We start from the raw sequence: 25,251 nt of genomic DNA on the forward strand, positions 1-25,251 counted from the left end.
ATGAGTCGCAGTCTAATTCAGATGGCATTTAAGTACCAATTTATGTCATTTCCCCATGGGGGTGGAGAAGGATTGGAGGACACAAGGCTTGATGACATGAAAACCGCAGATTTATACCCCGCCCTTCTCTCTGAATCTCAGAGAGGCTTACAATCTCCTATATCTTCTCCCCCCACAACAGACATCTTGTGAGGTGGGTGGGGTTGGAGAGCCTTTCAAGGACAACCTCTGCAAGAGCTCTGGCTGACCCAAGGCCATTCCAGCAGCTGCAAGTGGAGGAGCGGGGAATCAAACCCGGTTCTCCCAGATAAGAGCCCACACACTTAATCACTACACCAAACTTGCTTAACCACTACACCAAACCTTTGCTTTCCTCAACTATAGGCCTGCATCTTAACCGTTACACAACACTAGAAAATAATAGAGAGCTTTTTTTCAATTGTCCAGCAGTTGGTCGTCCGTCTCAGTGTTTCTCAGTGAGGGGATATCTGCCGTTTTCTTCTTCCTGGTGATGCTGCTGAGACCACGGAGCAATTCAAAATGCCGTTTTAGGGAGAAGTCCAAATTGATGAGAAGGTCAGAAAAATATCTGGCCCGCCCGACTGTAAAATGGCTCTTCTGCAAGAAGATTCGGAAAAGGTCAGGGTCTCCATCAAGTTCCAAAAGCTTCCTGATGCTATACTTCATCCTGTCCAGTTCCCGAGCATTGGCCTCATAAATGTCCAGTAATTTATCATTACTCTCTGACCTTTCCCCCTGTTGGTGTCCTCCTGGATTTTCCACGCTGTCCCGAATAGTGCTTTTCTGGCTTCCCTCAAGTCTTCTTCTTTGCTCATCGTCCTCCACACATTGCAAAATCCAGCTCAGACGGCAAGGCCAACAGTTGGCAAGGACAACCCAATCGATGGTCTCTTCAATTCTGTCTCGGTCACCTTTTTCATTCATTTTGTTTCCTCCATCGGGTTGAAATCCCATTTTTATCATGGTCCACGTGGTCAGCACGGTGTTCACGACCCGCCTCATCTGGACTGAATTCCCCGGTAAGTAGGCATCGAAATCCCCATCGCGTAGGTAGTAACTGATATGCTCCATCTCTTTCCTTGTTAACACCCTACCAGTGTTCTTCCTTACACATTCTGCATGATATTCTTTCCCTGGATCTATAGCGGAACCCTCCATCAACTGGTTTTTCAGAATCCCTTCGAGCAACCGTGACTTGGCCCTCGGACTCATCTGCGGTACAGAGAAGGGCAAGGAAACGATGTGGTCCAAGTACAAGTAGCCGTTGTTACAGGTATTACTTGACCATCGAATGCATTCCACGAGGACACCTGGGTCGGCAGCCAGGATGGAGATAAACGGAGCGTTTGGGTCACAAAGAAGAATGTTGATGGCGTCCAGGACTGCCACCACCTTGTCTGGCGTGCATAAATCCAAGCTGGTGATCTTTAAGACCACCCGGATCTCTCTGTCCTCTTTGAGTGCCATGAAGCGGAGGAAGTTGACGGTGGTTTTGACTTCTTCTTTCACCGAGTGCATGAAGCCCAACTGCGCACTGAGGTCCTTCCTCATCATATCATTCTGAAGCTTATTTTTCATTGTGAAAAGGAAATTCTTGGCTACCGCCATGAAAGGAACACTAAATACAGCAAATGTCACTATTGCCGTCACGGATCCCGTCTCCTTCCAGGACTCGTTCGCTGCAATTTCCTTCAGCAGCACAGTACACAGAGTTAAACCAATAACGACGCTTGAGAAAGCCCAAAAGAAAAATGTGGTCCATGGTTTAGCAACCCATTTTTCCCCCCGTCGTACAAACCCTTCAAAGGATTCTCCACCAAAGGCCCTAACCAGACTGAACAGGATTTTATTTTTCTCTTCAATTTCATCAAGCAGCGTCGTAACGAGGCCGGCCCAGGTATGGTCACATCCGACGTACTCCCAGGCATCGAAGCTGATGAAGATGTATTGAACTCTTTCCAATGATATTGAATCGAAGACAGGGAGATAAAAAATGACGTGCCAGATGAGGGAAAGCAGAGAAGTCCTATTTCCTCTGCCACTTTTCTCATCCTTTTTTACTTCGCTTCTTCTGGTCATGGCATCTGCAACAGAAAGCAAGGCACACAGAGTCAGTCTCTAGGAATATGATTTAATTTAATTTATTTTTTAGACTCATATCCCGCCCTTTCCCGCAGGTGGGCTCAGGGTGGCTTACAGCAGAAATTTAACATACTTACAGACTAAAATATAAAACATCATAAAAGAATATGGCATAAAAGAAGAAGAAAAGGACTGCAGTTTTATACCCCGCCCTTCTCTCTGAATCAGAGACTCAGAGCGGCTCACAATCTCCTATATCTCCTCCCCCCATAACAGACAGCCTGTGAGGTGGGTGGAGCTGAGAGGGCTTTCACAGCAGCTGCCCTTTCAAGGACAACTCCTATAAGAGCTATGACTAACCCAAGGCCATTCCAGCAGCTGCAAGTGGAGGAGTGGGGAATCAAACCCGGTTCTCCCAGATAAGAGTCTTCACACTTAACCACAACACCAAACTGGCTCTCTGAGTGTCATGAGCTGTGAGGAGGAGGAGCTGGAAGAGTTAACAGACCAGGAAGCTGGAAGAGTTAACAGACCAGCCTTCCAGCACCTCACCCGAAGAACCAACAGCTGGCCCATCAATCACTTTCCCCACATTCCAGGCACCAGCACCGACTGTTGACAGTCTCCTCCAGGCTCTCCCATCTCAAGAATGCGGAGCCATCTTTGGAAAACACTCGCAGAACGCAGGCACAAGGTGCACCAATGCTTCCGCTCTCTGAGTCCCGAGTTCTAGGAGAATTACGGCCACTCAGGGAGCAGGCTGATTGAGGCTCCCATATAACTCACACCCGGGTCTTGCAAACCTCATGGAAGCAACAAGCTGATTTCCTGGCTTGCATCCACGCTCCTTCCTGATTCCAGTTCCTGACCGGTTTGAATTCCTTGGCACCCTGACCCTTTGGCTTTGGACACTGACTTCTGCTTCTGGTTTGCGATTTTGCTGTGGTGACTCTTGAACTTTGACTTTGGATCGGCTTTAGACTCCTGCCTGCTGCACCCCGAGAATGTGACACTGAGGGCAGTACAACACATCAACAAACAGGCGCAAGAAGGCATGTCTAGAAGGCATGATGGGACAGCTCCCAGCCATAAAACGGGATGGGACGTTATGACCCAAACAGATGACCTGCCAATCTTTTCCTGCATAACAAAATGGATTCTCCGCCCTGTTTTATTGCAGTCAGAAGGATTTACAGGATTTCCCAGCTACAACCGGTCCGGCAAGATTTTTCATTGCCACCAACTGGTATCACCCAGCTTTGGTGAGTTGACTTGGATTCCAAGCTGTGTTTCTGTTCCTTCTGCAGTTCACCTGTTGAAGGGTCATTTTCCCCCTGCAAAGCATCAATCTGCGGAGCTGGGCGCTCTTCGGCTCATGGAAGCAACTGGCTACAAGAAGAACCCATTCCAGGATCCTTCTTGCCTCCTCAAATGGGAGTTCAGTGCAAGCAGAAGCACAGCTTAGGATCTGAGTCCTCGCGTCAATTCAAAAAAGGGCTTCTTTTGTAGAAAAAGCCCAACAGAAACTCGTTTGCCTATTAAGCCGCATCCCCTGATGCCCAGCCAGCCAGAACTGCATTTCTGTTCCAAAAAAGCCCTGCTTCAAATCATAACGAGCAGGTTTTTTACATATTAGGCCACACACCCCTCCGATGTAGCCAATCCTCCTGGAGCTTACAGTAGGCCCTGTAAGAAGAGCCCTGTAAACTCTTGGAGGATCGGCTACATAAGAGGGGGTGTGGCCTAATATACAAAGGAGTTCCTGCTACATAAAAAAAAGCCCCGGTACTAAGTGAACAATTTGGATCAATAGCCAGACATTGGATAGTAGTGTAAAGGAGGCCTGGGCCCATGGAAAGATCACCAAAGTGAATGCTGGTGGAAAGTTCTGTTGAGCCGCATCCAATTTATGGCAGGTTTTTTAGGCTTTTCAAGGCAGGAGATGAACAGAACTCCTGCCTGTTTTTGCATAGCTACCCTAGGGTTTCTTTGGTTGTCTCTCTTTAGGCCTGCCAGCTCTGAGTCAAGAAATAGGGGAGGGGTGGTGGCTGAGTGGTAGAGCATCTGCTTGGTAATCAGACGGTCCCAGGTTCAATCCCCAGCATCTCCAACTCAAAAGGGTCCAGGCAAATAGGCGTGAAAAACCTCCGCTTGAGACCCTGGAGAGCCATGAATGGGGCTGTGGCTCAGTGGTAGAGCATCTGCTTGGTAAGCAGAAGGTCCCAGGTTCAATCCCCAGCATCTCCAACTCAAAAGGGTCCAGGCAAGTAGGCGTGAAGAACCTCAGCTTGAGACCCTGGAGAACCATGAAGGGGGCTGTGGCTCAGTGGTAGAGCATCTGCTTGGTAATCAGAAGGTCCCAGGTTCAATCCCCGGCATCTCCAACTAAAAAGGGTCCAGGCAAATAGGCATGAAAAACCTCAGCTTGAGACCCTGGAGAGCCACTGCCAGTCTGAATTGACAAGACTGACTTTGATGGACCAAGGTGGATCTGATTCGGTATAAGGCAGCTTCGTATGTTCAGTACCTGGAGGTTTTGGGGGGGTGGAGCCTGGGAACATCAGGGACTTCAATGGGGTATAATGCCAGAGAGTCCACCTAAGTAAAGATTGTTGCCAGTAGTGATATGAGATTGTATGAATTAGAGACTTCTGTGTATTAATATTCTCCTATTCCGACCGGGAAGAAGCCAACGAGTGAAACAAACATCTCAGGTCGACTGTTCATTGCCAGGATGGATGTGTCAGAACTTGTGACTGTCCTATATGCTGAGCCTGATGATATTGGCATAACCGACTCCATATTGTAAATGCCTACTAACCCCATGTCCTTGTAGCAATGCCTACTAACCAAATGCCTTTGCATTTCAAACAAACTGTAATTACTGAAGGGTGACTGATAGCCTCTGGAAAACATCTGCAGGTGTCCTTTGAAGCTGGCCTGCCAGAGCAACACAGCAGGGCTTCTTCCTCCGCTTTGGAGATAAGAGACCCTGGGAACAGACAACTGTCTCTTAGAGTGTGAGAAATGGTTTTATTGTTTCTGTTACCACTGCATAAAAAATGTGGCAATAGCCGTATCAGTTATCAGAGTCAACTTGTACCTTTCCTGAACACAGTTCTCAATAAACGCCTTATACTTTTGAAACAAAGTAATGAGTCTTGTCTGAAGTTCTCCAAGTTCTGACAGAATGAGGAATAGTTTGCTCACCTTTGAACTTGGATTTATAGAGTTTTGGCATTTTGGAAGATTGCTTCTGCATCCTGAAGTTTTTGGAACATATATTAACTTCTGAGATTAATTTCTTGCAAGAATCTACCAGATTGCATTGCAAACCCACAATAGCAAGATCATACCTACATCAGTCGAAACCTAAGTGGGAAACAGAATCAAGATGTTCCCCCTGTGAAGGTGGATGATTATCATGACAAGGGACTGTGCTTACCTTCGACTTTGCCTAAGAGGCCCCTCTTGTTCCGCCCCCATGGGGCAAAAAGTCCCACCGTCACAGGTAGGGCAACATGATGTAGAGTTTCTGCTAAGGCTTCACAATAAATGTCTTCGTTGGTATTTTGGTCTTTTGTAAAACATAAGAAAACACAAAAGAAAACAGAATTTTGAAGAAGAGAAGAAAAGCGCCATTGAACATAAGAGACTCAAAAGGTAGGAGGGTGGAATCTCCATGATTGGTCCTCCTGAGAAACTTTATATTGCTGGATAGCTTCTTGATAGGATAGGAATCAGACTGGGATTCCTTCTGGCACCATTTCCGTAACTTTAAATGCCCCTTCTAGAGAATACAAGAAAAGCCCTGCTGGATCAGACCACTGAGAGTCCATCCAGTCCAGCATCCTGCCTCATACAGTGGCCAACCAGTTCCTCTGGAGGGCCACCAACAGGGAAGAGAGGCTGAGGCCTTCCCCTGAGAACATCAGAAGAGCCCTGCTGGATCAGACCAGGGAGGGACCGTCTAGTCCAGCCTCCTGTCTCACACAGTGGCCAGCCAGTTCCTCTGGAGGGCCAACAACAGGGCATGGAGGCTGAGGCCTTCCCCTGAGAAGAACATCAGAAGAGCCCTGCTGGATCAGACCAGGGAGGGTCCATCTAGCCCAGCATCCTGTCTTACGCAGTGGCCAGCCCGTTCCTCTGGAGGGCCAACAAAAGGCCTTCCCCTGAGAAGAACATCAGAAGAGCCCTGCTGGATCAGACCAGTGAGAGTCCATCTGGTCCAGCATCCTGTCTCACACAGGGGCCAACAGTTCCTCTAGAGGGTCAGCAACAGGGCAGAGAGGCCGAGGACTTCTCCTGAGAAGAACATCAGAAGAGCCCTGCTGGATCAGACCAATGAGGGTCCATCTAGTCCAGCCTCCTGTCTCACACAGGAGCCACCCAGTTCCTTTAGAGGGTCAGCAACAGGGCAGAGAGGCCGAGGACTTCTCCTGAGAAGAACATCAGAAGAGCCCTGCTGGATCAGACCAATGAGGGTCCATCTGGTCCAGCCTCCTGTCTCACACAGCAGCCAACTAGTTCCTCTAGAGGGTCAGCAACAGGGCAGAGAGGCTGAGGCCTTCCCCTGAGAAGAACATCAGAAGAGCCCTGCTGGATCAGACCAATGAGGGTCCATCTAGTCCAGCCTCCTGTCTCACACAGGAGCCACCCAGTTCCTCTAGAGGGTCAGCAACAGGGCAGAGAGGCTGAGGTCTTCCCCTGAGAAGAACATCAGAAGAGCCCTGCTGGATAAGACCAATGAGGGTCCATCTCGTCCAGCCTCCTGTCTCACACAGCAGCCAACTAGTTCCTCTGGAGGCCAACAACAGGGCACAGAGGCTGAGGCCTTCATAAGAACATAAGAAGAGCTCTGTTGGATATGACCAGTGGTCTATCTGTTCCAGCATCCCATCTCATACAATGGCCACCCGGTTCCTCTGGACAGCCAACAACAGGGCACAGAGGGTGAGGCTGTATGAAGCTGCTATGTAAGCTGTTCCAAGGAAATATATTCAGGTTGCCCATGAGCTGCCTTGCCATAATGTACAGAATAGTTGATTTGGTCATTATTTTACAGACCTTCATCTTCTTCACCTGCAGTTTTCACCTGGAGTACAGAGTAACTTTCCTGACTCATTCTCTCAGCATATGAATAGGCCAAGCTCTCCGGCTGCCGGACTCTGCCCAAAAGGCACATGAATGAGCAACAAGGTTCTGTAGATTGTTGCTGTGAAGAAGAGAAGAAGAAGAAGCTATTGGATTTATATCCCGCCCTCCACTCCGAAGAGTCTCAGAGCGGCTCACAATCTCCTTTCCCTTCCTCCCCCACAACAGACACCCTGTGAGGTAGATGAAGATATTGGATTTATATCCCACCCTCCACTCCGGAGAGTCTCAGAGCGGCTGACAATCTCCTTTCCCTTCCTCCCCCACAACAGACACCCTGTGAGGTAGATGAAGATATTGGATTTATATCCCGCCCTCCACTCCGAAGAGTCTCAGAGCGGCTCACAATCTCCTTTCCCTTCCTCCCCCCCAACAGACACCCTGTGAGGTAGGTGAAGATATTGGATTTATATCCCGCCCTCCACTCCGAAGTGTCTCAGAGTGGCTCACAATCTCCTTTACCTTCCTCCCCCACAACAGACACTCTGTGAGGTGGGTGGGGCTGGAGAGGGCTCTCACAGCAGCTGTCCTTTCAAGGACAACTCTGCCAGAGCTCTGGCTGACCCAAGGCCATGCTAGCAGCTGCAAGTGGAGGAGTGGGGAATCAAACCCGGTTCTCCCAGATAAGAGTCCACACACTTAACCACTACACCAAACTGGTGAGGGCAGTTGAACAACGCATGTCTGTAACAAAGACTGTCCCACAGCTAACCGGACACTTTCTCCTCTTGCCCCTCGAATGGCACTGGCGGTAGGGAACAGAACAGGGGGGCTGGAGTGGTATCATTATTTCATCCCCGTCCTTGCCTTTTGTTACCTGTATCAATCCCTAGACTGCAAAGGACAAATGGCAAAATTCACAGATTCTGACGGGGGAAGTCTTCTCATCCTGTGGGGGCAAAACTGAGTTTTGTTGCAGTCAGACAACCTTTGATTCCAGTGACACCTTTAAGACCAACAAATGAAACAGAAGTCACCAACCATTACATTTAGTTGCTCTCCCACCCTCTACCTGAAGTTGGTGACTTCTGTTCCAATGTCTCCGAAGAAGTGGGCACACACGCACGCAAAAGCTTATACTCACAATATAACTTTGTTAGTCTTCAAGATGCCACTAGAGTCAATATTTGTTCTGCTGCTTCTGACCAGCACGGATGCTCACCTAAATCTATCTTTTGTTACAATCTTTATTCTCAGTGGTCAAGGTTGTGGGTGTGTCTACGCAACTGTACTGCAGACACTACTTTCCCCTCTCCTCTGATGCAGGTGCGATTCTGCCCCCCTTATCTTTCTGTCATTTGAACAGGGACATAAGAACATAAGAGAAGACATGTTGGATCAGGCCAATGGCCCATCAAGTCCAACACTCTGTGTCACATAAGAACATAAGAGAAGCCATGTTGGATCAGGCCAATGGCCCATCAAGTCCAACACTCTGTGTCACACAGTGGCCAAAAAAATTTATATATATATACACACACACTGTGGCTAATAGCCACTGATGGACCTCTGCTCCATATTTTTATCTAAACCCCTCTTGAAGGTGGCCATGCTTGTGGCCGCCACCACCTCCTGTGGCAGTGAATTCCACAGGTTAATCACCCTTTGGGTGAAGAAGTACTTCCTTTTATCCATTTTAACCCGTCTGCTCAGCAATTTCATCGAATGCCCACGAGTTCTTGTATTGTGAGAAAGGGAGAAAAGTACCTCTTTCTCTACTTTCTCAATCCCATGCATTATCTTGTAAACCTCTATCATGTCACCCCGCAGTCGACGTTTCTCCAAGCTGAAGGAGCCCCAAGCGTTTCAACCTTTCTTCGTAGGGAAAGTGTTCCAGCCCTTTAATCATTCTAGTTGCCCTTTTCTGGACTTTCTCCAATGCTATAATATCCTTTTTGAGGTACGGCGACCAGAAGTGCACACAGTACTCCAAATGAGACCACACCATCGATTTATACAGGGGCATTATGATACTGGCTGATTTGTTTTCAATTCCCTTCCTAATAATTCCCAGCATGGCGTTGGCCTTTTTATTGCAGACGCACACTGTCTTGACTTTTTCAGTGAGTTATCTACCATGACCCCAAGATCTTTCTCTTGGTCAGTCTCTGCCAGTTCACACCCCATCAACATGACAGTCAGAAATTCAACAGCGTTATTCCTTTCTGGCAAGGAAGTGCAGCGATGGGTGAACATTTGCCCCGATCCATCGCAAACGGGCATGCAGCTGGTAAAGGCACAGAAGATTTGCCCCCCAAAGTGGACCCTGCGCACAAACAAAGCCAGCCCACACAGTTCTTTCAAGTAATGCATGCAAAATAGATGGATGACAGTTCTCTGTATTTCACACATGCATTTTAAATGCAGGATTTGCATTGACCTGTGAAACTTTCTATGATATTCCTTCGTGGCATTGTTAAAAAAAATTAAGATAGGAGCGGTGGCTCAGTGGTAGAACATCTGCTTTGCATACAGAAGGTCCCAGGTTCAATCCCTGGCATTCCCGGTTAAAAAGATAAGGTGGCAGGTGATAAAAAAAGACCACCACCTGAGACCCTGGAGAGCGGCTGCCAGTCTGAGTAGACAATACTGACATTGATGGATCAAGGGTCTGATTCAATATGAAGCAGATTCTTGTGTTTGACCTGGAAAGGGGGGCACTCAGGGTGGACTCTGGTTACGCTCCTAGCTGTAGTTCTTAAAATAATCCCACTGGGACTGACTCATGCTTATACTCACACTTTGAACATCTGTGAACATCTGAAGCTGCCTTCTACTGAATCAGACCCTCCTGAGTCCATCAAAGTCAGTCTTGTCTACTCAGACTGGCAGCAGCTCTCCAGGTTCTCAAGCTGAGGTTTTTCATGCCTATTTGCCTGGACCCTTTTGAGTTGGAGATGCCGGGGATTGAACCTGGGACCTTCTGCTTACCAAGCAGATGCTCTACCACTGAGCCACCGTCACTCCCACTGATCCTGATCTAGACCATCCAAGATTCGTAAGTTATCTCCAGAGATAAGAGCCAGTTTGGTGTAGTGGTTAAGTGCATGGACTCTTATCTGGGAGAACCGGGTTTGATTCCCCACTCCTCCACTTGCACCTGCTGGAATGGCCTTAGGTTAGCGATAGCTCTGGCAGAGATTGTCCTTGAAAGGGCAGCTGCTGTGCGAGCTCTCTCAGCCCCACCCACCTCACAGGGTGTCTGTTGTGGGGGAGGAAGGTAAAGGAGATTGTAGACTGCTCTGAGACTCTGTCCTTGAAAGGGCAGCTGCTGTGAGAGCTCTCTCAGCCCCACCCACTTCACAGGGTGTCAGTTGTGGGGGAGGAAGGTAAAGGAGATTGTGAGCTGCTCTGAGACTCTGAGTGGAGGGCGGGATATGAATCCAATATCATCATCATCAGATAGGAAAGAGAAGTTCTATCTTTCTGTCAATCTCTCTGTCATTGATCATATATACATATGTATATTTTTACTTACTTGATGGGCTAGAATTTACCAGAATTCCTCCGTGCCGCTCATGGGGACGACTTGCGGTAGATGGTGTCGAAGAGGAGTAACTTTGGATATTGACTTCTGCCACAGAACGGCGTGACATATACATATGGGGTGTGGCTAGGTATGGTCCGGCCCTCTCAGCAGTTCCCATCCAACCCAGAATCCTGCAAAGTATCATTTTTGGTTTACCGGTGTGTAAGGAAGCCAGTACTCCAGGGCTGTGAGCAAAGGTCACTGCAGAATCAACTATCGTTGGCAGAAGGAAGCGGCTCCGCTGTGAAACTTTATACGATAGTCCCCACAGCATTGTTTAAAAACAAAAATCATCCAAGAGCACACCATAAAATTCTTGTTTATCTTTATGGCCATCTAACTTGTGGATTTCTTGGTTTGACTCATGCAATGTCGCTGCCTCCAAAGGAAGTCGGTTTCCTTTTTCCAGTTATTACCCCCATTGCTGAGTGTGTTTGAAGTGCCGTCCACTCACTTCCAACTTGCTTCCGACCCTATGAATTAGTGCCCTCCAAAACAGGAGTCAAGTTTGCACCTTTAAGACCAACCAAGTTTTATTCAGAACGTCAGCTTTCATGTGCTCTCTAATCACACTTCATCAGACGAGGAATCCGGTACAGTGAGCAAAGCCACACGTAACTGGTAGGCAGCGGCTCAGAGTGCAAACTGGTATAAATTTAAGATTCAACGACAGAACAGTCAAATTAACAAATTGAGCAAACCTTTGATCTGAGTAGCATGAGCATGCGAAATCAATAAAACGGTAATATGTCAAAATGCGAGAATGTTTTGACATATTACTGTTTTGTTGCTTTCGCATGCTCATGCTACTCAGATCAAAGGTCTGCTCAATTTGTTAATTTGACTATTCTGTCATTGGCTCTTAAATTTGTACCAGTTTGCATTCTGAGCCGCTGCCTACCAGCTATGTGTGGCTTTGCTCACTGTACCGGATTCCTCGTCTGATGAAGTAGAAGAAGATATTGGATTTATATCCCGCCTTCCACTCCGAAGAGTCTCAGAGCGGCTCACAATCTCCTTTACCTTCCTCCCCCACAACAGACACCCTGTGAGGTGGGTGGGGCTGGAGAGGGCTCTCACAGCAGCTGCCCTTTCAAGGACAACTCCTACCAGAGATAAGGCTGACCCAAGGCCATGCTAGCAGGTGCAAGTGGAGGAGTGGGGGAATCAAACCCGGCTCTCCCAGATAAGAGTCCGCACACTTAACCACTACACCAAACTGGCTCTCCAGTATGCTCTCCAGTATGCTTAGAGAGCACACGAAAGCTGACGTTCTGAATAAATCTAGGTGCAACTGGACTCCTATTTTGGTCTTCTACTTCAGACCAACATGGCTGACTCCTTGGATCTACCTACATGGAATGCCCTCCAAATGTCTTCTGGTGAACATCCTTGCTCAGGTCTTGCAAATGGAGGGCTGCGGCTTGCAGCTTTACCACTCTGCGCCACAGGGCTCTCTTAACTGTACTAACCCATGTATTCGAATATCGGTATTCTTCACTAATCCTTAGATATGCTCGTTACGTTCTTTAAGGTGTTATGTAGAATAGTACTGGCAACAAGGGACGCCACCATGGAGGGTAAACCATGGTGGGAAGCTGGGGCCTCATCTTGTCTCCCTGGTAACGGAAAAGGGACCAACAAAAGCCGTCTGAGTTGGAATGCGACCTTGAAGGAAGTAACGCTGCAGCCTGAGAAATAATTCAAGGACTTTTGAGCAGGAGAATTAGGTGTGAGGGGGGGGTGGACTGTTAACCTGGAACCTTTATTTGGATTGTACGTTTTCTTTTATATCAGTCTGGCAAAGGCAGCAGCTTTGCGTATACAAACAATCCTTGCTGGACCACCAACCTTCTTTTCCCCATTAGGAATATGCATAACTTTATGTTTGCAAAGCTGAATTCCAGTAGCTAGCAAACTAATCAACTGAACACCAGTCCCATTTGCACACTGCTGTTACTTAGGAGTAGGAAAAGAGGTTAGCATGCAACAAAGTTCCAGTCCCTCTGCCTCGAGGTACTAGTGGTTCCTCTGCAAAATCCATTGTGTCTGAAGAGTGCTTGTGATTAATTGTTGCGGACTCGTAATGACTAGGAACATATGGGTGGGGTCCAGGGTTGCCAATCCCCAGGTGAGGGCAGGGGATCCCCCGGTTTAGAGGCCCTTCCCCCACTTCAGGGTCGTCAGAAAGCGGGGGAGGGGAGGGAAATGTCTGCTGGGAACTCTATTATTCCCTATGGAGATGTATTCCCATAGAAAATCATGGAGAATTGATCCGCGGGTATCTGGGGCTCTGGGGGGGCTGTTTTTTGGGGTAGAGGCACCAAATTTTCAGTATAGCATCTAGTGCCTCTCCCCAAAATACCCCCCAAGTTTCAAAAAGATTGGACCAGGGGGTCCAATTCTATGAGCCCCAAAAGAAGGTGCCTCTATCCTTCATTATTTCCTATGGAAGGAAGGCATTGAAAAGGTGTGCCGTCCCTTTAAATGTGATGGCCAGAACTCCCTTTGGAGTTCAATTATGCTTGTCACAGCCTTGATCTTGGCTCCACCCCTAATGTCTCCTGGCTCCACCCCCAAAGTCCCCAGATATTTCTTGAATTGGACTTGGCAATCCTAGTAGGGTCCTACGGATCCATTCCTTCCCGATGCAAGGAGAGTTCCCACGGTGCGACAGGGAAGGCTCAGGTGTTGAGGGAAGATCCAATGGATCTAACTCTCTACGCCCCCAAGTAAAAACCATCTACACGTGCAGTATAAAAAGGGGCCACTTCCTTTATTGCCACCCCCAGATCTGTGAGTGTGATTTGCGGGCCTCAGATTCAGCAGGAGCTCACAAGGAGCACAGCTCCTGAACCTTTCTGAGGGTTCCCCCTCTTCCTCCCCACCTCTCTTGTCCATTGAATAGTAGGTGCAGCTGCACAATAATCCCTGGATTAGGAGAGCGGGCAGCCAACCAGCCACCAGGGGCTTTGCCACACTCCCAGCAGCCCTCATTAACCCCTGGAGAAGCCCTGCCACCCTTTCTCCACTTCTAATGTGATTTTGGGTGGTGGGTGGCTTGCTGGCTTTTTGACTGGGGCGGGGGGCGGCCCCAGGAGAGTGAGGCCTGCTTGGGCTGGCTGTAGGGTTGCCAAGTCCAAAGACTTTGGGGGTGGAGCCAGGAGACTTTGGGGGTGGAGCCAGGAGACACTGGGGTGGAGCTAGGGGGGAGGGGGAAACGGCGCCGGGGAGCGTGGCGAGCCGCCCCGCTGCTGCCGCCTCTTCTCCGCTCGCCGTGGCTGCTCCTCCGAGATGGGCTCAGGCTGAGCCCATCTCGGAGGAGCAGCCACGGAAACCAGAGAAGAGGCGGCAGAGGCGCGGCAGCCTCACCCGCTCCGCCTCTGGGGTGGAAGGGGAGAGGGGGTGGAGGCGGGCCAGGGGCGTGGCGAGCCACAAGTCTGGGTCCTAGAAGGGCCCGGATTCGCAGCTCGCCATGCTCCTGGCCTGCCTCGCCCTCCCCTGCGCTGCTGCCGCCTCTTGGCTGCTCCTCCAAGATGGGCTCAGCCTGGGCCCATCTCGGAAGAGCAGCTGCGGTGGGCAGGGAGGGGGCGGCAGCGGCGCGGCGGCCTCGCCCACTCCAGGATCGGGCGGCTCGCCATGCTCCCCGGCGCCGTTTCCCCCCTCCCCCCACTTCCGTTTTTTTGGGGAGCGGGGGAAGAGGGTGGAAATCCTGGGGTCCCCCGCCAGGGCGGGAGGGTTGGGAAGCCTAGCTGGCTGGATCTCTAGCCAGATCAAGCAGCCTCGCTTGCCTGGGGCACTCCTTTCTTACAACAGGTTGCTTTTGGCTGGGGGGGGGGGCGCAGCATATACTAAAGAGTTATGCTAATTAGTTCTGCCACCTATTTTTCTGTAAAACAACCCCTGGTTATTTGCAACTGCCAATTAGATTCATCTTCTTGAATAATGGTGATTTTTGGCTATATCAGGGTTCACTTTAAGCCTATGGAAAAGTGGAAAACAGAAAGCTCATCCTATCTCTGCAGTCCACAACTATACTCCGCTGAGATCTTTTGTCAGGAAGAGGAATGGTTATATTCCACTTCTATCTGCCGTATGAAGCTGCCTTATACTGAATCAGACCCTCTTTGGCCCATCAAAGTCAGTCTTGTCTACTCAGACTGGCAGCGGCTCTCCAGGGTGTCAAGCGGAAGTTTGTCATGCCTGTTTGCCTGGACCCTTTTTAGTTGGAGATGCTGGGGATCAAACCTGGGACCTTCTGCTTACCAAGCAGATGCTCTACCACTGAGCCACCATCCCTCCAAGGAGTCAAAGTAGCCTTAAGGAGTCAAAGCAGCTTACAGTTCCCTTCCCTTCCTCTCCCCTCAACTGGTACCTTGTGTGGTAGGTGAATCTGAGAGAGTTCTGAGAGAACTGCTCCTGAGAGAACAGCCCTGAGACAACCAAGACTGACCCAAGGTCACCGAGCAGCTGCATATGGAGGAGTGGGGGAATCAAACCTAGTTCTTCCAGATTGGAGTCCACTGCTCTTATTATTTATTTCTTTATTTTACTTATAGACTGTCCTCCTCTGTACAGGGCTCAGGGCAGTGAACAACAATTCAATAAATACATATATTAATCACTTATGATTAAATTAAAACAGATAAACAAGTCACAGTCTAATTCAGGTGGTGTTTAAGTTCCAATTTATGTCCTTTCCTTGCGGGGAGAGGAGGGGATGCCAGGCTGGATGACAAACCTTTCCTTTTCTCAACTGCAGACCTGGTATAATATCTTAACCACTACACCGTGCTGGAAAATAATAGAAGGTTTTTAAATTGTCCTGCACTCGGCCATACACCTCCGTGTTTCTCAACGTGTGGAGTTCCACCATTTACTTCTTCCTGGTGATGCTGCTGAGACCACGGAGCAATTCGAAATGCCGTTTTAAGGAGAAGTCCAAATTGATGAGAAGGTCAGAGAAATATCTGGCCCACCTGACTGTAAAATGGCTCTTCTGCAAGAAGATTCGGAAAAGGTCAGGGTCTCCATCAAGTTCTAAAAGTTTCGTGATGTCGTGCTTTATCCTGTCCAGTTCTCCAGCGTTGGTCTCATAAACGTCCAGTAATCTTCGGTAATCACTCTCTTCTGATATTTTCCTCGGTTGATGTCCTCCTGCATTCTTCCCGCTGTCCTCCATTCTCTGGATTTCCTCGAATCTTCTTTGCTGCTCATCGTCCTCCACGCATTGCAAAATCCAGCTCAGACGGCAAGACCAACAGTTGGCAAGGACAACCCAATCGATCATCTGCTCGATTGTCCCTCTCTCAACTTTTCCATTTGTTTTGTATCCTCCTCTGGGTCGAAATCCCATTTTGATCATGGTCCACGTGGTCAGCACGGTGTTCACGACCCGCCTCATCTGGGCAGAATTCCCCGGGAAGTAGGCGTCAAAATTCTCATTGCATAGATACTGATGGATATGCTCAATTTCTTTTCTTGTTAACGCCCTAGCTGTGTTCTTCTTACTGCTTTCTGCTGAATCTTTTTTCCCTAAATTTGTAGTGGAACCCTCCTTCAACTGTTTTTTCAGAATCCCTTTGAGTAACTGTGACTTGGCCATTGGACTCATCTGCGGCAAAGAGAAGGGCAGGGAAACGATGCGATCCAAGTACAAGTAGCCGTTGCTACAGGAATTACTTGACTGCTGAATGCATTCCACAAGGATACTTGGGTCGGCAGCCAGGATGAGGATAAACGGAGCATCTGGGTCGCTGAGAAGAATTTTGATGACATCCAGGACTGCCACCACCTTGTCTGGAGCACAGAAATCCAAGCAGGTGATCTTTAAGACCACCCGGATCTCTTTGTCCTCGTGGAGTGCCATGAAGTGGAGGAAATTGATTGTGGTTTTGACCTCTTCTTTCACCGAGTGCATGAAGCCCAACTGCGCACTGAGGTCCTTTCTGTTCATGTCCTTCTGAAGCTTCATTTTCATTGTGAAAAGGGAATGTTTGGCTACCACCATGACAGGAAGACTAGAGACGGCAGCTGTCACTCCTGCAATCATGTATCCCATGTTCTTCCATAACTTGTTCTCTACGAGTTCCCTCAGCAGCACATTACCCAGGGTTAAACCGATAACAACACCTAAGAAACCCCAAAAGAAGATCTTCGTCCAGCTTTTAGAAACCCATCTCTTTCCTTGTGGCACATGCTCTTCAAAGGGTTCCCCGCCGAAGGCCCTAAGAACGCCGAAGAGAATTTTATTCTTCGCTTCGATTTCATCAAGCAGCGTCGTAACCAGACCGGCCCAGGTATGGTCACATCCGATGTACTCCCAGGCATTGAAGCTGATGAAAATGTATCGGACTCTTTTGGATGATATTGAATTGAAGACGGGGAGATAAAAAATCATGTGCCAGACGAGGGAAAGCAGAGAAGTCCTGTTTCCTCCACCACCTTTCCCATCGTTTTCTTCGCTTCTTCTGGTCATGGCATCTGCAACAGAAAACACAGATTCAAACACAATGAATATGGGAAAGGGACACGATGACCCCCCCAGAGATGACCTGCTAATCTTTTCCTGCATAACAATGCAATTTCTCCACCCTCCTTTATTACAGTCAAAGCATTCAAAGGGTTTCCTACCCACAACCGGTCTGGCAAGATTTTTCTTTGCCACAGACTGATATCACCGGCCTCCCGTGAGTTGACTTGGATCCCAAGCCGTGTTTCCGTTTGTTCTGGATTTTGTTTGTTGGACGGGGCAGTCCTTCTTCGCGCAGTCACTGGGCACTCTTTGGCCTCGTGGAAAGATGCTGGTCTGGCCTCACTAGAAGCAGCTGGCATGGAAGGAACATGGTCCATGGCCCCCATCTCTTAAAATAGAAGAGGGCTCAGCACAAGTAGAAGCATCGCTTAGGATTCAAGTCCTTATCTTTATTCAGATTATCACAAATTGTAATCAGTGAACAACTTGGACCGACAGCGAGAAAGTTGACGTTTGTTATCGTGGCAGGGCTTGGCCTGTGGATGGATTATTAAAGTGAATGCACAAAAAAAAGACCCCTTACTGAAGAAGAAGAAAAAGAAGAAGACTATGATGATATTGGATTTATATCCCCTCCTGCACTCTGAATCTCAGAGTCTTAGAGCAGCTCACAATCTCTTTTATCTTCTTCCCGCACAACAGACACCCTGTGAGGTGGGTGGGGCTGAGATAGCTCTGACAGAAACTGCCCTTTCAAGGACAGCTCTGCGAGAGCTATGGCTGACCCAAGGCCATTCCGGCAGCTGCAAGTGGGGGAGTGGGGAATCAAACCCGGTTCTCCCACATAAGAGCCCGCACACTTAACCACTACACCAAACTAGTTATTTAACATATTAAATGGTCTAAATTAACTGAAATTTGAATCAAACAAGCATTTTGCATTGGTCATTCAATCTGTTTACACATTTCCTGTTAGGCAAAAGGCTGCGTAATGTATTTCTAACATTTCCCCCTGTGAATGAAGGTACTCACCAAGTTTCTCTGGGTTGGTCTCTGGAAGGTCAGAAAACTCCACCCCTCTCCCAAGTCTCCAATCAGTAGCAGCATTCCTCCCCCCCCCCTCACGGGTGCCAAAAACAAACTGGAGAAATCCCGCTGCCACCAGGGGCTTAGATCTTCTCCTGCTAAACACGGCTGTACCTCTAGCACTCTGTTCCTGTACTCTTTATAAAGGCAAAGGTAATCCCCTTTGCAAGCACCAGTCATTTTCGACTCTGAGGTGACGTTGCTTTCACAACGTTTTCACGGCGGACCTTTTTTTTACAGGGTGGTTTGCCCTTGCCTTCCCCAGTCATCCACACTTTCCCCCCAGCAAGCTGGGGACTCATTTGACTGACCTCGGAAGGATGAAAGGCTGAGTCAACCTGGAGCCGGTTACCTGAACCAGATTCCGCTGGGTTTGAACTCAGGTCGCGAGCAGAGGGCTCCGACTGCAGTACTGCGGCTTTACCACTCTGCGCCACGGGGCTCTTAACTCTCTTTATAGGCTCCACCTAATTGGTGCACTTTCCCCACTTTGCTCCAACAAGCTAGCCTGGGGAACATGAATTGCGAGTTCGAGATCCTGTGCTTCAGAGATAGCCAGCTTACTCACCGCACTGCAAGACTGAACAGGGGCCAGAAATCAGGCTTAAACTTTCAAAATATAAGGAAGTTTTAGAAATGGATAAAAGAAAATGAATAAAAAAAAAGAATACACTTGTTCATCCAGGCTGAGCAAGGCAACAAAGAACAGGTGGAAATACGCAATTTTCTTTTCCTAAACTCAGCACTTATTCTAAGCCAGGGGTGTCAAATTCATGAGGGCTAAACCTGACATAAATGAGACCTTTTCGGGCTGAGCCATGTCGGGTTGGGCCAGGCCATGTGCGTACCTATTTAAGATCAGGTAGCAGAGATATAAACTTTATAAAGGACGCAGAAAAACACAAAGATTTTTTTTTAACTTAAAACATCCTTAAAATATTAGCACTCAGTCTTAAAGGTGCCGTCTTTGTATTTCTCCCATGGGGCCCAGGGGACTGGGCAAAAGAAGCTCTGGCTCTTTCCTTCCTTCCCCAGGCACGGGAGGAGCCTCAGCCAACAGAAGGAAGAGAGGCTTGGCTCAGTAGCTCTGCTGTGCCTGGCAAAGCAACCTCTACCTCCCCCCCCCCATTCCTCCCCAAAGAGGAGCCACAGCCAATGGAGAAAACAGGTTTTGCTCTGTAGCTCTCGTGCTATTTAGCAAACCTGGCAAAGCAAGCTGTGATGCAGAAGGAAGCAAGAGAGAGGGAGAAGGAAGCAGACGACAGCCAGTTGCTCGGGGGCCTGATAGGAGCCCTCTGGAGGCCTGATTCGGCTCTTGGGCTGCATGTTTGACACCCCTGTCTAAACAATGTTTAAATAGGAGAGGCTAGTATTACCTAAAGTTCAGGTTACATTAGTTCTCACGGTTGGGACTTCTGGGCATACAGGCAAGATGGAGACCCCATATAACACTTTAGCCCAGGGTCCCCCAGCTTGGTTCCCCTTGGGCACGGTGGCCAGTACTTTCTGTGGCACCCACCGAGCTTTTCAGAACATGGGAAGGACCCTTGTAGGGCAGGGCGTGTTATTCGATGCCGTCATTCAATTGAAGGTTTTTCTCTGTTGCCGCAACAGCAGCCAGAGCCCCTGGAGAATCAGGAGGAATGGGGAGTTTTCCTTATTCAGTGTGTGGGTCCATTCCCCACCTTCAGGCTTTTGTTCTTTTGGAGAGCCAGTTTGGTGTAGTGGTTAAGTGTATGGGCTCTTTATCTGGGAGAACAGGGTTTGATTCCGTACTCTTCCACTTGCACCTGCTGGAAGGGCCTTGGGTCAGCCAGAGCTCTGGCAGAGGTTGTCCTTGAAAGGGCAGACTCTTATCTGGGAGAACCGGGTTTGATTCCCCTCTCCTCCACTTGCACCTGCTGGAAGGGTCTTGGGTCAGCCAGAGCTCTGGCAGAGGTTGTCCTTGAAAGGGCAGACTCTTATCTGGGAGAACCGGGTTTGATTCCCTACTCTTCCACTTGCACCTGCTGGAAGGGCCTTGGGTCAGCCAGAGCTCTGGCAGAGGTTGTCCTTGAAAGGGCAGCTTCTGTGAGAGCCAGTTTGGTGTAGTGGTTAAGTGTGCGGACTCTTATCTGGGAGAACCGGGTTTGATTCCCCACTCCTCCACTTGCACCTCCTGGAAAGGCCTTGGGTCAGCCATAGCTCTGGCAGAGGTTGTCCTTGAAAGGGCAGACTCTTATCTGGGAGAACCAGGTTTGATTCCCCACTTGCAGCTGCCGGAATGGCCTTGGGTCAGCCATAGCTCTGGCAGAGGTTGTCCTTGAAAGGGCAGCTGCTGTGAGAGCCCTCTCCAGCCTCACCCATCTCACAGGGTGTCTGTTGTGGGGGGGAGAGGTGAAGGAGATTGTGACCGTTCTGAGATTCAGAGTATAGGGCGGGATATAAATTCAATATCATCATCTTTTTATTTCCCCTTCTCTTTCTCCCTCCCTTCCCCTTTGGCGATTCTTTCTCAGAGTGAGTCACCACATTAGACTCTGCCTCCTTTGGCAGCCATTTTGGGATGATGTTGGTCACTTCTTAGAATTCCAAAGGGTCCCACAGGCTCAAAAAGTTTAGGGATTTCCGCTTTGGTCCTTCACAGCTCATATCTCCCTGTTCTGAAACTGGACATGAAGCTAATGCTGATCTTAGGACGGTGATGGGATTTTCTGTCCTCCCAGGGACCAAACCCAAAGAAAAGGAAGAGACTCAAGAATCAGCCTTAATACAAGCCCATGTTCCTTCAAAATCCCATATATTTCTGTTAGTAAAAGGATTAAGTGCTTTTCTGAACTAGGGTTGCCAAGTCCACTTCAAGAAATAACTGGGGATTTTGGGGGTGGAGCCAGGAGACTTTGGGGTAGAGCCAAGAATATTGGGGGTGGAGCCAGGAGCAAGGGTGTGACAAGCGTAATTGAATTCCAAAGGGAATTCTGGCCATCACATTTAAAGGGACCGCACACCTTTTAAATGTCTTCCTTCTATGGGAAATAATGAAGGATAGGGGCACCTTCTTTTAGGGCTCCTAGAATTAGACCTCTTGGTCCAATCTTTTTGAAACTTGGAGGGTATTTTGGGGGGAGGCACTGGATGCTATGCTGCAAATGTGGTGCCTCTACCTAAAAAAACAGCCCCCCAGATACCCATGGATCAATTCTCCATTATACCCTGAGAATCAGTCTCCATAGGGAATAACGGGGTGCCCAGCAGATATTCCCCTCCCCCCCACTTTCTGATGACCCTGAAGCGGGGGGAGGTCCTCCAACCCCGGGGGATCCCCTGCCCCCACCTGGGGATTGGCAACCCTGTTCTGAACTGAGAGCTTAAACTTTGGGAAAATGTAGCCGATTGGGAAGGGGGGGGGCAGTTCTTTTCCCCTCTGGCTCCAACTGGCTCGTTGCAGTGTTAACTTCTGGGATCATCTGATTGCAAGAATCAACCAGATTGTATTGTAAGCCCCACAATAGCAAGATCAGACCTACATCTGCCAAAACCCCCAAGGGAAAACAGGATCTGAGCGCTCCCCCTGCAGGGTTGGATGATTCTGACGGGGAATGACCATGCTTACCTTTGACTTTTTCCAAGAGGATTTTCTTGTTCCGTCCCCATGGGGCATAAAACCCCACCGTTGCGGGGAGGGCAACATGATGTAGAGTTTCCGCCAAGGCTTCACAGTAAATGTCTTCGTTGGTCTTTTGGTCTTTCGTGGCGCAAAACAGGGCAGAATTTGGAGGAGGAGAAAAGTTGCATTGAACGTAAGAGTAGGATTGCCAAGTCCAATTCAAGAAATATCCGGGGACTTGGAGGGTGGAGCCAGGAGACTTTGGGGGTGGAGCCAGGAGACATTGGGGCGGAGCCGGGAGCAAGGTTGTGACAAGCATCATTGAACTCCAAAGGCCATCACATTTAAGGGAATAGCACATCTATCAAATGCCTTCTCTCCTTTGGAAATAATGGACCTTCTTTGGGGGCTCATAGAATTGGATCCCCTGGTCCAATCCTTTTGACACTTGGAGGGTATTTGGAGAGAGGCCCTGGATGCTACGCTGAAAACTGAAAACTTGGCACCTCTATCTCAAAAAACAGCTCTCCTAGAGCCCCAGATACCCGCAGATCAATTCTCCATAGGGAATAACAGAGTGCCCAGCAGATATCCCCCCCCCCCCGCTTTCTGATCCCCCTGAAGCGGGAGGAGGGCCTCCAAACCAGGGGATCCCCTGCCCCCACCTGGGGATTGGCAACCCTACATAAGAGGCTCACAAACTAGGAGGGATAGCAGAAGAGCCATCATTGATTCTCCAAGGAATTTTTTAAGCATGGGAACCCAATTCGGATTGCGGCAGGGTGTGTGTGGTGTGTGTGTGCTGTGATGTGATGTGGAGCTATAAGGCACATCAGGGAGTTCCTGGTATCCAGACAGCCAGTGTTCCCTCTAAGCTGAGCTAGTGTGAGCCTGCAGCTCGCACAGTTTTGTCTCAGCTCAGGAAAAATGGCCCCAGAGCAAACTAATTTATGCAGCGGCTCAGAACTGTAATGCCAGGAGCTCACAAAGCGGAATTTCTGCTCACAAGACTCCACACCTTCGAGGGAACGTTGCTAACAGCTATTTGTTTTCCTTGGGAAGAGAGCCAAAAAAATGCGCCCTGAGGTCTGGGAGAGCGGAGATGCATTTAATCAAAGAGATAATTGTCTCTAATCGCCAGTGAAGGCAAGTTGGCAGTGAAAGCTGTTGTCAAACACGATCCATCTGGGTATCGTGTGGGATGTGCATCCTCGATTGATGGGGAAATTGGGGCGCGCGTTCCTGCGTGGGAGTGAATTCCCTGGAACTGGATTGGGTAAGAGGCTTCGCACCTTCCAAGCCAGGAAGGGTTAAAAAGATGGGTAGCATCCATGAGGCTTTGTGTAAATGCTGGGAAGCAAGTACCACTGCCTGGATCAGGTGGGGATTATCTTGTTTTGCGTCCATTTGTTTTGCGGGCATCCAGGGGCTATTCAAGAAGTAACTCTTCAGCATTGCACTAAGTTTAGCTTAGTGCAGGGGCGGCCAAACTGTGGCTCGGGAGCCACATGTGGCTCTTTCATACATATTGTGTGGCTCTCGAAGTCCCTGCCGCCCCGTCAGCTGGCTTGGAGAAGGCATTTGTCTCTTTCAATCACTTCTCCAACCTAAGTCAGCTGCTGGCTTGGACCGCATTTAAAGTTGCTTTCTTTCCACTTCTCCCTCCTCTCCCTCCCCATCTATTTCCCTCCCTCCCTCCCTCGCAGCTCTCAAACATCTGACCTTCATGTCTTGCGACTCTCAGACATGGGATGTTTATTCTATGTGGCTGTGGTTTGCTCTGTGTGGCCACCCCGATCTACACCTTGTGGCTAATAGCCACTCATGGACCTCTGCTCCATCTGTTAATCCAATCCCCTCTTGAAGTTTTTTATGCTTGCGGCTGCCACCATTTCCTGCAGCAGTGAAATCCGCAGGTTCATTACTCTTTTGGGTGAAGAAGGGCTTCCTTTTCTCTGTTCTAAACCTACTGCTTGTTAATTTCATTGAGTGTCCTCGAGTTCTTGTATTTTGAGAAAGGGAGAGAAGTACTTCTTTCTCTGCTTTCTTTATTCCTCGCATAATTTTGTAAACCTCTTATGTCACCTCTCGATCGTCGTCTCCCCAAGCTAAAGACCTCTTTACCCTTTTCTTCGTAGGCATTCCATCCCCTTAATCATTTCAGTTGCAATTTCACACCTTTCCCAATGCTATAATATGCTTTTTGAGGTGCGAAAGTACAGCAGCTCGGTTTGGTAATGATTTTACAGACCCGCGTCATCTTCGCCCACGGTTGCCATGTGGAGGATAGCGTCGTTTGCCTGATTCATTTTGGTGGCGTCCGAACAGGCCAAGCCCTCCAACTTCCAGACTCTGCCAGAGATAGACGTGAAGGCGCAACTGATTTCCCTAGAGAAAGTCGGGGGTATAAATGAATAAAATAAATAAAAACTAATTTGTCCGCTCCAGATAGGAGAAACTGTTTCAACTTACACGGTGGGAAGCAAACGTGTGAGTTCCTGCAGAAACAGCCGGATCAGAACCATCACAGATACTGACTCACATGTCAGAAAGTGGTTTGGGTGATATATGTATGCTGTGTAGTGCAATCTGGCCATCTGCTCCATTGAGGTAGTGAGGAACTGATGAACGTATGAAGCTGCCTTCTACTGAATCAGACTCTCTTTGGTCCATCAAAGTCAGTCTTGTCTACTCAGACCGGCAGCGGCTCTCCAGGGTATCAAGCTGAGGTTTTTCACGCCTACTTGCCTGGACCCCTTTTAGTTGGGGATGCCGGAGATTGAACCTGGGACCTTCTGCTTACCAAGTAGATGCTCTACCGCTGAGCCACCCTCAGGAAGGAAGGAACATATGAAGCTGTCTTCTACGGAATCAGACCCTCGGTCCATCAAAGTCAGTCTTGTCTACTCAGACTGACTGGGGAGGGACGGTGGCTCAGTAGTAGAGCATCTGCTTGGGAAGCAGAAGGTCCCAGGTTCAATCCCTGGCATCTCCAAAAAAGGGTCCAGGCAAATAGGTGTGAAAAACCTCAGCTTGAGACCCTGGAGAGCCGCTGCCAGTCTGAGAAGACAATACTGACTTTGATGGACCAAGGAGGGTCTGATTCAGTATAAGGCAGCTTCATATCATCATATGTTCATTGACTGGCAGCGGCTCTCCAGGGTCACAAGTTGAGATTTTTCACACCTACTTGCCTGGACCCTTTTTAGTTGGAGATGCTGGGGATTGAACCTGGGACCTTCTGCTTCCCAAGCAGATGCTCTACCACTGAGCCACCTTCCCTCCCCATTGATATTGATATGCAATTGATATTGGGCA

The 25,251-nt window shown here is 48.9% G+C and overlaps 2 protein-coding genes across 2 annotated transcripts; both read right to left on the reverse strand.

Annotated features, from left to right (window-relative positions):
- Positions 1–435: 435 nt before the first annotated feature.
- Positions 436–7,228, reverse strand: LOC132585903 (NTPase KAP family P-loop domain-containing protein 1-like). The gene is made up of 3 exons (XM_060257779.1): positions 7,171–7,228; positions 5,549–5,680; positions 436–2,105 (listed from the first exon to the last, which is right to left on the reverse strand). Exons 1-3 carry the CDS (start codon positions 7,226–7,228, stop codon positions 436–438), a joined length of 1,860 nt encoding a protein of 619 aa, XP_060113762.1.
- Positions 7,229–15,662: 8,434 nt separating this feature from the next.
- LOC132585904 (NTPase KAP family P-loop domain-containing protein 1-like) lies at positions 15,663–24,242 on the reverse strand. Its single transcript, XM_060257780.1, has 3 exons — positions 24,185–24,242; positions 21,940–22,071; positions 15,663–17,269 (listed from the first exon to the last, which is right to left on the reverse strand). Exons 1-3 carry the CDS (start codon positions 24,240–24,242, stop codon positions 15,663–15,665), a joined length of 1,797 nt encoding a protein of 598 aa, XP_060113763.1.
- Positions 24,243–25,251: the final 1,009 nt, after the last annotated feature.

The sequence above is a fragment of the Heteronotia binoei genome, chromosome 17 (genome assembly GCF_032191835.1).
Source record: "Heteronotia binoei isolate CCM8104 ecotype False Entrance Well chromosome 17, APGP_CSIRO_Hbin_v1, whole genome shotgun sequence".
NCBI classification, from domain to species: Eukaryota; Metazoa; Chordata; class Lepidosauria; order Squamata; family Gekkonidae; genus Heteronotia; species Heteronotia binoei.

Bases quoted from the DNA above. Each gene is read 5' to 3' on its own strand.
- LOC132585903 (XM_060257779.1), bottom strand. From the start codon at position 7,228: ATGAGTCAGGAAAGTTACTCTGTACTCCAGGTGAAAACTGCAGGTGAA. The intron at 5,681-7,170 runs GTCTGTAAAATA...GTTTTACAAAAG, and splicing joins TGCAGGTGAAGAAGATGAAG to ACCAAAATACCAACGAAGAC. The intron at 2,106-5,548 runs GTAAGCACAGTC...TTTCTGTTGCAG, and splicing joins CCTCTTAGGCAAAGTCGAAG to ATGCCATGACCAGAAGAAGC.
- LOC132585904 (XM_060257780.1), bottom strand. From the start codon at position 24,242: ATGAATCAGGCAAACGACGCTATCCTCCACATGGCAACCGTGGGCGAA. The intron at 22,072-24,184 runs GTCTGTAAAATC...GCGCCACGAAAG, and splicing joins CGTGGGCGAAGATGACGCGG to ACCAAAAGACCAACGAAGAC. The intron at 17,270-21,939 runs GTAAGCATGGTC...TTTCTGTTGCAG, and splicing joins CCTCTTGGAAAAAGTCAAAG to ATGCCATGACCAGAAGAAGC.